General features: G+C 43.9%; 1 protein-coding gene across 1 annotated transcript; it reads left to right on the top strand.

Moving 5' to 3' along the window:
• The first annotated feature begins 8823 nt into the window (after positions 1-8823).
• On the top strand, positions 8824-10805 carry LOC139433880 (PAX-interacting protein 1-like). Its single transcript, XM_071203322.1, has 3 exons — positions 8824-9013; positions 9744-9898; positions 10119-10805. The coding sequence occupies exons 1-3, from the start codon at positions 8824-8826 to the stop codon at positions 10803-10805; spliced, it is 1032 nt and encodes a 343-aa protein (XP_071059423.1).
• Positions 10806-12364: the final 1559 nt, after the last annotated feature.

Below are 12364 nucleotides of genomic sequence, written 5' to 3'. Positions count from 1 at the left end.
ACCACGCCATCACCCTCAACCGCTCAGCAGGCCGCGGAGCATGGCTCTCTTAGGCATACATCACCAGTGCATTCAAGATCTTGCCTATTCACCCAGATTGCTGGCGTTTCTTCGGAGTGTACTGGATGGGAGCCTATTATTTCTCAGTACGCCTCACATTCGGCTGCAGAAGCAGTCCCAAAATCTTCGATTCCCTTTCAGAAGCTCTGTGCTGGATCTTGATAAACAACCACAGACTCCCCTACGTGCTCCATCTCCTTGACGACTTTCTCATCGTCACTCCACCATCCTCACCCCCCTGCCACGGGCTGAGCACACTCATACAAACATTTTCAGACCTTGGCATCCCTCTGTCTGAAGAGAAAACCTCAGGGCCTAAAACCTCCATCGAGTTTCTAGGCATCACCCTGGACTCAATGTCTTTCCAGGCTTCTCTACCCTCAGAGAAAGTACAGCGCATCACTCTCCTCTTGTCAAACTACTTACAGGCAGACAGATGCATGAAATGGCAGCTGTTAGCCCTCCTCGGCCACCTAAATTCCGCCATCCGCATAATACCTCAAGCAAAACCCTTCTTGTCCAACCTGCTGAACAGAGCGGCATCAGTTCCTCCATCCACGATCGACTAGTTCTCGACGACGCATGCAAAATGGAAATGCACCTTTGGCAGGACTTCCTGTCCTCGTGGATCGTCATCTCTTTCTTTTATGATGATTTCATTACCAAACCTGAGGATATCCAACTCTTCACTGACGCAGCCCCCTCCATAGGCTTCGGCGGCTACTACGCATGGAGATGGTTCTTATCCACCTGGCCCCCGGAGTTCTCAGCTCTCAATTCACAGGCGCTTTCTCCTTCATCCGCACTTCACGAACTATATCCCATCATCATAGCCGCCATTCCAACCCAGTCTCACAAAAAAAACGTGTAATAACTACGTTGGTCCACAACGTAGGACGCAGTATTTCTACGATAACGCCTCTGAAATTGTAAGATCCCTACGTTTTTTTTTCACCATTCATTCCAATGGCTGGCGTCTATGTCACGTGATCTTCACATTTCTCCCTGCAGAAAAAAAAAACATGGCCGAACTTCGTTTTATTCTCGGTGGAAAATGCCTATTTAAAGTTACTTTGGCGATTAAAATGCGTTTTGATGTCATTTGATGCGAGAAATATGAGTTGTTATTTCAGATGATGTGTGCAGTGGATGTACATGATCTTTAGTTTGCTAGTTATTATGAAGATTACTTCAGGAAATGGTGTCTATACAACGTTTTCATTGTTACCAAGGTGGTTGCTAGGGACGCTGCTATCGATATTATTTCTGTTATGTTGTGTAACTGTTTAATGGTGTTATCTTTATTGCTACCCCCTTCCCCGTCAAAGTATAGTGTTGTTCCACAGCGCAAACGTATTAGTTGAACAAAATCCGCATCTAAAATGGTGCAGAAACGTTATTTTCCGCTGTGCAATTCCAGTCTCACATCTCACAGCACATCGTCATTAACAAATACCGGAAACAGAACGAAAACACTTTATTCCGAGTGTGCTTGCTTTTCTCTTTGAAAGTCATCACATAACGGCATTGTAATACACGGTTCGGCTGCATTAAATATTACATATCTGCCGTAGTTCTGTATTTACAGAGCCCTGATGAGAAGACTTCTAGACAAATATGAGGAACTGCCGCCAACACTGAAAACGTGACGTGGATCATACATATATCAGCCATTAAACAACATCTTACATTTCTTTTCACACAATACGTCTCCTTGCAGTATCAACACTAATTCGGCTGACTTTTATATCTGATCCAATTGGTAGATAGGCTGTTTTTACACCATAACGGTGCACAGCTGATAGAAAGGGACACCTAGTGGTTAAAGCATGTTATTGAATTTCATTATTTTTATTATTAGATATTAATAGAATCCCTATAAAGTATATTCATTACTCGTTATCCTCTACTAATAGTTAATTAAAGACTGTATATAATGACTATTTTGCACATCCCTTTCAAGATTTCAAGAGTTTCTAAGGTTTATTGACATATCATATAGGCCTACACAACTATGGTGTAGTTCTGTATTGAATGAACAACTTGGGTCGCAGGTTCCTCAATAGTGCACTACAAGACATCTATTAATATTTGTGCATACCTCCAGCAATGTTAACTATGTTGAAGCACTTATTTTAACTGATATTATACATATGTATTATGCTCTTATAAGATGTATGTAGATAGTATAAGAAATGTGCAGAATAGGACAGTTTAATGTTGGAGGTACACATATTGAAAGATGTCTTGTGATGCACTGTTGAGGAACCTGTGACCAAAGTTTTTCATCTCCGACCTTGTCAGGTATTGAACAATCAATAAATAAAGAACACAGAATTATTAAATATAAAACACAGAATTTGTGTGATTATACTAAATGATTTACAAGTGGTTAAACACCACTGAATATTTACAACTATACACATGCTGATGTCACGCAAATGTTTCCAACTTGGGATCAATAAAGTATATCTTATCTTAAGCTGATCGATGGCTACTGCCATATTTGCACAATGTGCCTCTGAACCTTGACAAGTGCATGTTTCAGGCTCATCAATGAACAACAGGAGGGGTCACAGACATAAGACCAGCTGTTAAATAAAGCTCTTCTGACCTTAGCTGGCATGTGGGTATATATTAATGCTGCCCATTATGGGCACAAGCCATTTTCACCCATTTATTAATTATATGTTTTAAATGTGAGTGTTTCCTTTAATACTGGCAACTTCTTATTATGGGAAATATGAAAACGTCTTTTAAAACTACAACTCCCAGTAGAGACGTGCCATAGATAGAGAACATGTTGCGAAACACAATAGCCAGCATGTGTAGTTCTGGGGATGGGGTGGGGGAGGGGGGGATGCGGTGGACCCGTTCAAATCCAGTTTTGGACAGTCTGCTGTGGTTCCATCCCATTTCAAGTGCTGCTCGACGCTCTGCACACTCTCCAATCACAGAGCTTGAGGACTATCACGGCTTTGTCAAGCGAAGCGGAGAGAATACTTACTTCCGGGTGTAATATTCTGTAAAGCAAATGAGCTGCTCCGACCCTCGGTCCTGACGGACTCCAACTTGTGTTTAGTAATCAAACAAATAAATAAACACAAGGATAATTATGTGTTATTGTTGAGTAAATGGAGAATTGCACAGGGGAAAATAACGTATCTATTGTGGTGATTGACATTATTCACCCACGGATCTATGGGTTAGGGTATTGTTCTGCACGGACATTTTAGTGAGCCGGACTTCCTGTCTCCGCCGGTCTTCGCTTCCCGGGCATGAAGCTGTTTACATGTGTTTTGAGATGCTAAATAAAAGTCTAGCTTGTACCTTTGATACCCCGCCTCCGACTCCCATCTCTCGGCACCACACTATGCCACAATTTTAGATGCGGATTTTGTTAAACTAATACGTTTGCGCTGTGGACCAACACTATACATTGACGGGGAAGGGGGTAGCAATAAAGACAACACAATTTTACCCAACATAACAGAAATAATATCGATAGCAGCGTCCCTAGCAACCACCTTGGTAACAATGAAAACGTTGTATAGACCAACACACTCTCACTCCCTAAGCGTCCAATAGCGACGTTTGGTCAGTGTCCGTGGCGTCCAATTGTGACGCTCCTAGACTCCTTCAGCGTCATAAAGGGACGCAAATAGCTTTCAACTGATTGCAATGTATTCCCATCTGCGTCGGGATTTGACGCTCATGGAAGCACGGCATTCGTTTATGTCGGCTGCCCTTAAAGGTAATGTGAGCGTCCATTCCCAGGAGTAAAGGATGGCAGAAGACACTACACTACCCAGAATCCCCAGCTATCGTTTGGACTACACCATGTGCTCTTGACAAACCCCGTGATAGTCCTCAAGCTCTGTGATTGGAGAGTGTGCTCCGAGGGTTAAGCCGATTCTCGAACAGCACTTGAAATGGGATGGAACCACGGCAGACTGTCCAAAACTGGATTTGAACGGGTCCACCGCGTCCCCCCTCCCCCACCCCGTCCCCAGAACTACACATGCTGGCTATTCTGTTTCGCAACATGTTCTCTATGGCACGTCTCTACTGGGAGTTGTAGTTTTAAAAGACGTTTTCGTATTTCCCATAATAAGAAGTTGCCAGTATTAAACTGTGTACATCCCTGGAGGTTTAGGGGACAGGAAACACTCACATTTAAAACATATAATTAATAAATGGGTGAAAATTGCTTGTGCCCATTATGGGCAGTATTAATATATATACCCACATGCCAGCTAAGGTCAGAAGAGCTTTATTTAACAGCTGGTCTTATGTGTGTGACCCCTGTGATAACATTACATTACATTAATTGATAAGCCTGAAACATGCACTTGTCAAGGTTCAGAGGCACATTTTGCAAATATGGCAGTAGCCATCGATCAGCTTAAGATAAGATATACTTTATTGATCCCAAGTTGGAACATTTGCGTTACATCAGCATGTGTAACAGTTGTAAATATGCAGTTGTGTTTATTTGAAAATCATTTAGTATAATCACATAAATTCTGTGTTTTATATTCAACAATTCTGTGTTCTTTATTTATTGATTGTTCAATACCTGACAAGGCCGGAGATGAAATATCTACATACATCTTATAAGAGTATAATACATATGTATAATATCAGTTAAAATAAGTGCTTTAACATAGTTAACATTGCTGGAGGTATGCACAAATATTGATAGATGTCTTGTAATGCACTATTGAGGAACCTGCAACCCATGTTTTTCATTCAGTGCAGAACTACACCACAGTTGTGTAGGCCTATATGATATGTCAATAAACATTAGAAAATCTTGAAATCTTGAAAGGGATGTGCAAAATAGTCATTACATACAGTCTTTAATTAACAATTAGTAGAGAATAACGAGTAATGAATATACTTTATAGGGATCGTATTAATATCTAATAATAAAAATATTGAAATTCAATAACATGCTTTAACCACCAGGTGTCCCTTTATATCAGCTGTGCACCTTTATGGTGTAAATACAGCCTATCTACCAATTGGATCAAATATAAAAGTGAGCCGAATTAGTGTTGATACTGCAAGGAGACGTATTGTGTGAAAAGAAATGTAAGATGTTGTTTAATGGCTGATATATTTATGATCCACGTCACGTTTTCAGTTCCTCATGTTTGTCTTCTCATCAGGGCTCTATAAATACAGAACTACGGCAGATATGTAATATGTAATGCAGCCGAACCGTGTATTACAATGCCGTTATGTGATGACTTTCAAAGAGAAAAGCAAGCACACTCGGAATAAGGTATTATTATTATTTTGGTCTGTTTCCGGTATTTGTTATTGACGATGTGCTCTGAGATGTGAGACTGGAATTGCACAGGGGGGAAATAACGTAAGCTATCTTTAGATGCGGATTTTGTTAAACTAATATGTTTAGGCTGTGGACCAACACTATACATTGACGGGGAAGGGGGTAGCAATAAAGATAACACCATTAAACAGTTACACAACATAACAGAAATAATATCGATAGCAGCGTCCCTAGCAACCACCTTGGTAACAATGAAAACGTCGCGATTTCCTGAAGTAATCTTCGTAATAACTAACAAACTAAAGATCATGTACATCCACTGCACACATAATCTGAAATAACAACTCATATTTCTCGCATCAAATGACATCAAAACGCATTTTAATGGCAAAACTAACTTTAAAATAGGCATTTTATACCGAGAATAAAACGAATTTCGGCCATGTTTTCTTTTTCTGCAGGGAGAAATTTGAAGATCACGTGACATAGACGCCAGCCATCGGAATGAATGGTGAAAAAAACGGGGTTTGTCAAACAGAGCACATGGTGTAGGCCAAACGATAGCTGGGGATTCTGGGTAGTGTAGTGTCTTCTGCCATCCTTTACTCAGAAAACATATTTGTTTCTCCGAATCGAAGGGGAAAAATACAAAAGCATTGCACACAATTTAAACCAATCAATGTTGTGTAATTAACAAGGATAATCTGGTGTTTTTTAGTCGATGAATAGTGCAGATATCACTGTGACATCTATCGACAGTAAGAGGAGTACTTACTTCCGGGTGTAAAATTCTCCGTTATCCAATGGGAATGGATGCTCACATTGCCTTTAAGGGCAGCCGGCGTAAACGAATGCCGTGCTTCCATGAGCGTCAAATCCCGACGCAGATGGGAATACATTGCAATCAGTTGAAAGCTATTTGCGTCCCTTTATGACGCTGAAGGAGCCTAGGAGCGTCACAATTGGACGCCACGGACACTGACCAAACGTCGCTATTGGACGCTTAGGGAGTGAGAGTGTGTTGTATAGACACAATTTCTTGAAGTAATTTTCGTAATAACTAGCAAACTAAAGATCATGTACATCCACTGCACACATAATCTGAAATAACAACTCATATTTCTCGCATCAAATGACATCAAAGGGCATTTTAATCGCCAAACTAACCTTAAAATAGGCATTTTACACCGAGAATAAAACGAATGTCGGCCATGTTTTTTTTTCTGCAGGGAGAAATGTGAAGATCACGTGACATAGACGCCAGCCATTGGAATGAATGGTGAAAAAAAACGTAGGCATTTTACAATTTCAGAGGCGTTTTCGTAGAAATACTACGTCCTACGTTGTGGACCAACGTAGTTATTACACGTTTTTTTTAGTGCTGTCAAAATTATCGCGTTAACGGCGGTAATTAATTTTTTTAATTAATTGCGTTAAAATATTTAACGCATTTAACGCATGTGCAGAATGGCCCGCCCCAATACGTGCCACCAGTGGCAGCGCCAGGGTATGGCTGGGGTAGGCTACACCCATACCAAGAAATGGCTTAGCCCCACCATGAAAAATGATGTTAAAGTAAGCAAAATAAAGTCTGCCAACTCGCGCGGAGTAAATTGCACCGACAGCAGTTAGTAAGATTGATTTCAGTAGCCACGGTTTTGAAAACTTTTGTCACGTAGTGATCGTCTTCTCAATAGAACATCTTTGATAACGACGTGGTGTTGTTGCAGGAAGTCCCGACGGAGAATACTTTTGCTGTAGTACAGGGCAGAGCCATATAATAGTAATAATATGGCTCTGGTACAGGGGTGCACATAACTGGTACGCAGGTTATGTGCGTAATCTGAAATGCGTACCGTCACTTGTGTCACAAAGCGCATTTGCGTACCGACGTACTTGTGAAGCTTTTCCAGAAGGCGGTTAGATCACCGGACGACAGAGTCGGTCTCCGTGTGCACAGACAGGGCTGCTGTTAACGTCGGTCTGAACAACGGAACTGTGCCAAAACTACGCCAACCGGCTGCGGAGGGAGACTCCCCCCTTCACTGGAGAACTGCGCTAAGCTAAAACAGCTGATCACAACATTCACACTCTGTGGTCACGAAGTACTCCACTAGGCGCACTAGGAGGTACTTTTCCTGAAGTACACCCCCGTTGATAGAAATCAACACGTAATGAATTAAGACCCCACGGTTTGATGATTGATAGGTGTGTGGGTTGTCTTTCATTTTGACATGCAGAAAAATGTTATAATAAACATAGATACTGTATGTTAAATGGATATATCCGCCTTCTTTCATTTATCTTTCCATTCCCAACAATATACATACATAAATGGCATATTTTGGACATAGTTCGAATGGTGATTAATCATGATTAATTATTTTTTAAGCTGTGATTAATCTGATTAAAAATGTTAATCATTTGACAGCCCTAGTTTTTTTATGAGACTGGGTTGGCCATTCTCTAGGGGCACGAATGGTCTAGGAAAGCCATACTCATCCACACCGATAACAGCGCAGTCGTAGAGATCCTTAACAAAGGCCGATCTCGCTCCCTAGCCATCATGCAGTTCCTCCGCAGACTCACCTTAATCTCTGCCTAACACCAGTTCATCTTCAAAGCAGCACACATCGCTGACTCCCTCTCTCGTTTCCAATTTCAGAAATTCAGAAACTTGGCCCCAGAGGCGGATCTCCATCCCATACCAGTCCCACCGTTTTCAGCCACCACATTCAACTAAACCCACAACTATAACTACTCTCACACGCTTCACGGGAAGCCATCCTCAACAGCCTCGCCCCAAGCACCTTGTCAGCCTATTTCACCGGCTGGAATTGCTTTAAGGCATATCACGGAGCATACCAGCTACCATTCCCCACTCTGGACGTTATATCCGTCTGCAATTTCATTACTCACGGTCACTCCATCCGTAAGTGCCGGACATATACTATTCAGACATACTTGGCCGGAATTAACTTCTTCATTCAAATAGCCAGCAGCCAACCATGTCCTTCCACGTCCCATAGCCACGTCACAATGCTCATCAAAGGCTTACGTAAGCAGGAACCCTCCCTCACAGCCAAACGACTGCCACTCACTTCCGACCTTTTCAACCTCTGCATCCGTTCCCTACGCTCAGGATACTTATCACCAATGGTCGACCTTACATGTTCCTGCTAGCATTCTTCGGCTTCCTGCGATGCTCCTAATTCGCACCCACTTCATCCGCCTACAACCCTCACCACCACCCCAGCCTATCCGACATATCCCTGCACACAAACGACTCCCTCATATTCACAAAAAGGAGTAAAAACAGATCAGCTGGGAATTTCTTTCCCCATCCACATCTTCCGCCTGAACTCGTATCTCAGCCATACGAGCCACTAACCAAATACCTCAGCGCAAGGTACGCTGCAAATGCAACGCCTCAACGCCCACTCTTTCTCACCGAAACAGGGAAAATGGCCACACGTTTCTGGTTCCAGAAACACTTCCACAACGTCTTGCTTATTTCGGGGATACGCTCAGAACACTATTCGAGCCATTCCTTTCGCATCGGTGCAGCGTCCACAGCAGCGAGACTAGGCATCTCCGACCAAATCATCCAGGTCCTGGGCCGCTGGTCATCCCAAGCTTACCACGCTTACATCCGTAACAATCTCAACGATCTCAGACGGGCACACGCTCAACTCAGTTCCATTTAATCCGACTCTTTTGGGGGCCCGTAATCAGCCCACGCAGATCATGCCGGAGACGGAACCCTCACTCTGAGTCTCCCACTGCACGGACCACGGCTCATCCTCCCAGATCATCCCTTCACCCCCCTCATATCATTTACATGTTACTTCAATAAACGTACAAACATCACATTGTTGTGGCGTGGTTCCTGCTAGTGAACTGAGGTTACATTGTTAACATAGGTTCAGGAGCATGGCCACGCCTAAAACTCCACCTCGAACCACGGCCACGCCTATTTATATCCGGCAAAACTTCCGGCCACTGCTTGTCTCCATCCTTTCAACCCACCCTCCCTCTCCCTTCTACCCATACAGTTCCCATTCCGACTCACACAGAGCGATACATCCATCCATCCCTTCTTCCCTCCCTCCCCTCAACATCCCTATATCCCTCATCCCTACATCCCTCCATCCCTCATCCCTCCATCCCTCATCCCTACATCCCTCACCCCTACATCCCTCACCCCTCATCCCTCACCCCTACATCCCTCATCCCTCATCCCTCCATCCCAACATCCTCTGCCCGTCAACATTTATATTCATATACCGTATATACTAACATCTTAATTCCAGCAGGCAATAGATGACTCAATTCAGTGTTTTCTTTGGATTGAAAGTGTGTCTTAAACTGTTTTCTTCTGCAGAAGAGGTGGCTCGGGTGCTCCAGTCCACAGACTTCTCAGCAGAGAGAGTTAAGTCAGCAGTGCAGACAGATGCTCCTGACACACGACAAAAAACGTTTTTACGGTTGGCGACAAAGTTTGGAGGCAGAACAAACGCAGCCAGCAGAGGAAGGGAGGTAAGTTGGAGCCCAATTTTCTTGGTCCATTTACAATCAAAAGCCTTCAGGGGAAAAGTGCAGACCTGCAGCGGAAAAAGGGGCCCTCATACATAAAGTCAATATAGACCACTTGAAACATTGTAAAGAGGAGGGCCCAATAATCCCACAGAAAATGAAGGGTGTCGCAAAACAAGACCATCGGTCATAGTGTTTGCTGGAGAACCTCCATCCTCAACAGCACCACCTGCCCCCGGACCTGCAACAGCTACGCATGCACCTCCATCCTCACCAGCACCACCTGCCCCAGGACCTGCAACAGCTACGCATGCACCTCCATCCTCACCAGCACCACCTGCCTCAGGACCTGCAGAAGCTACGCATGCACCTCCATCCTCACCAGCACCACCTGCCTCAGGACCTGCAGAAGCTACGCATGCACCTCCATCCTCACCAGCACCACCTGCCTCAGGACCTGCAACAGCTACGCATGCACCTCCATCCTCACCAGCACCACCTGCCCCAGGACCTGCAACAGCTACGCATGCACCTCCATCCTCACCAGCACCACCTGCCTCAGGACCTGCAGAAGCTACGCATGCACCTCCATCCTCACCAGCACCACCTGCCTCAGGACCTGCAGAAGCTACGCATGCACCTCCATCCTCACCAGCACCACCTGCCTCAGGACCTGCAACAGCTACGCATGCACCTCCATCCTCACCAGCACCACCTGCCCCAGGACCTGCAACAGCTACGCATGCACCTCCATCCTCACCAGCACCACCTGCCTCAGGACCTGCAACAGCTACGCATGCACCTCCATCCTCACCAGCACCACCTGCCTCAGGACCTGCAGAAGCTACGCATGCACCTCCATCCTCACCAGCACTTTTTAACATATTCTCTTTCTACTCTCATGACATGATTGCATAGGTTATCTATCCAGCCCAAAAGACGTGCCAGTTCTTGGATCCATTAGGGGAGTCCGCTGTCAAAGTGAAAAGGTGCACGGAGATAACAAGATAGATTTGAAGTACTGTTTTTCAGCTGTCACCATCTACTATACATTTTAGATAGAATAAAACAGATGTAAACATCACAATTATATATTCTTTCCACAACTCAGAAGGTTCATAAAAAGTAAAGGATGCAACATTTCAAAGTTGAAGTGCAACTCACCCCCTCCCCCTCAGCAACCAGATGGCACCTCATGTGGGGTGTTTGCCTTAAAGGAAGCTACAAAACCAAGTTACACTTTGCTTTGAAAGAGCTTACATGTAAACGGCTAGTGTAACGTACACACATTTCCGTCTTCCTTGATAAACATAACTCTATTGACTCAATTTTCTTTGCAATAATATTTTTAAAAACATTTCCTTTCATTTCACTGAAGTTTGCTGAAAGCATTTTGAGCTCAGAAGATTACATCTCCTTTGCAACCACCAAACAGGCTATTGAAGAGCACAGACGGAACATAGCCACAACTCTGATCCAACAAACTGCATGTTTACTCTTGCTAGCAGATGTATTGTAAATAAAATGTTTCCCTAAATGTTTCCGTTGAAATGCATATTCTTTTTGATGATAAAGGACACACCTTAGACTTAGTATTATCGTTTGGCCTGTCTATCTGTGGATGAAATCTGTGCAGCAACGCGTATCTCAGACCATTTACCGGTTCTGTTTACAACCTCGATCCCTTCTGTAGGATTCGAATCTCGTGCCCCTGCGCGCCGTCTGCGTTCGCTTAACCCCTTGACTGCCTCACAGTTCTCTGATGTTTTTAATGCTTCTCCGATTTGTAAATTAGAGGTGAACTGTGCTCTTAGTGCTGATGAGCTTATCTCCATGATTCGACATGCACATTAATACTGGATTCCGTTGCTCCTTTTACGCTGAGACGCAACAAAGTTCTCTCAGAGCGGTGGCTCAATGATTGTACTCGCGCTTTTAGACGCGCTTGTAGGCGTGCAGAGAGAAAATGGAAAAAGGATAAACTTCATGTCTCCTTCTTCGTGCTTGCCTTTCCGACTCCCAGACGGCAGTCAAAGCAGCCACAACAGAGTATATTTCTCTGTTAATCTCCAAAAACAGCCATAAACCTCAAGTTCTTTTTAATGTCCTCAACTCGATCATTAATCCTTGTGATGCTTCTCCAATTGTGCCATCAACTACTCTCTGCGATACATTTCTTACATTTTTTATCGAAAAAGTATTTGCTCTTAGGCTAGCCCACACTACCCCAGATCCTGCGCCCTTTCTGTGCCCTGCTGTCCTCGACCACTTTGAGCCTGTATCCCTCTCTTCTCTCTCGGAAGTAGTCAAGCACCTGCGGCCGACAAACTGTATCTTAGACAGCATTCCCTCTCGCTTCCTTAGAGATGTTTTTGAATCAGTTGGAGCAAGTGTTGTATTGCTTGTAAACACCTCTCTTAGCTCAGGATGTGTCCCAGCTGCTTTCAAACATGCCGTGGTTAAGCCACT

This window comes from Pseudochaenichthys georgianus, chromosome 5 (assembly GCF_902827115.2).
Source record: "Pseudochaenichthys georgianus chromosome 5, fPseGeo1.2, whole genome shotgun sequence".
Lineage (NCBI taxonomy): Eukaryota > Metazoa > Chordata > Actinopteri > Perciformes > Channichthyidae > Pseudochaenichthys > Pseudochaenichthys georgianus.
Note: the sequence above shows the minus strand (reverse complement) of the source record. Positions and strands in the feature narration are given on the sequence as shown.

Coding starts and splice junctions, on each gene's coding strand:
- LOC139433880 (XM_071203322.1), top strand. CDS start 8,824: ATGGCCACACGTTTCTGGTTCCAGAAACACTTCCACAACGTCTTGCTT. Junction 9,014..9,743: donor AGCTTACCACGCTTACATCC/GTAACAATCTCA, acceptor TTTCTTCTGCAG/AAGAGGTGGCTCGGGTGCTC. Junction 9,899..10,118: donor CAGCCAGCAGAGGAAGGGAG/GTAAGTTGGAGC, acceptor CATCCTCAACAG/CACCACCTGCCCCCGGACCT.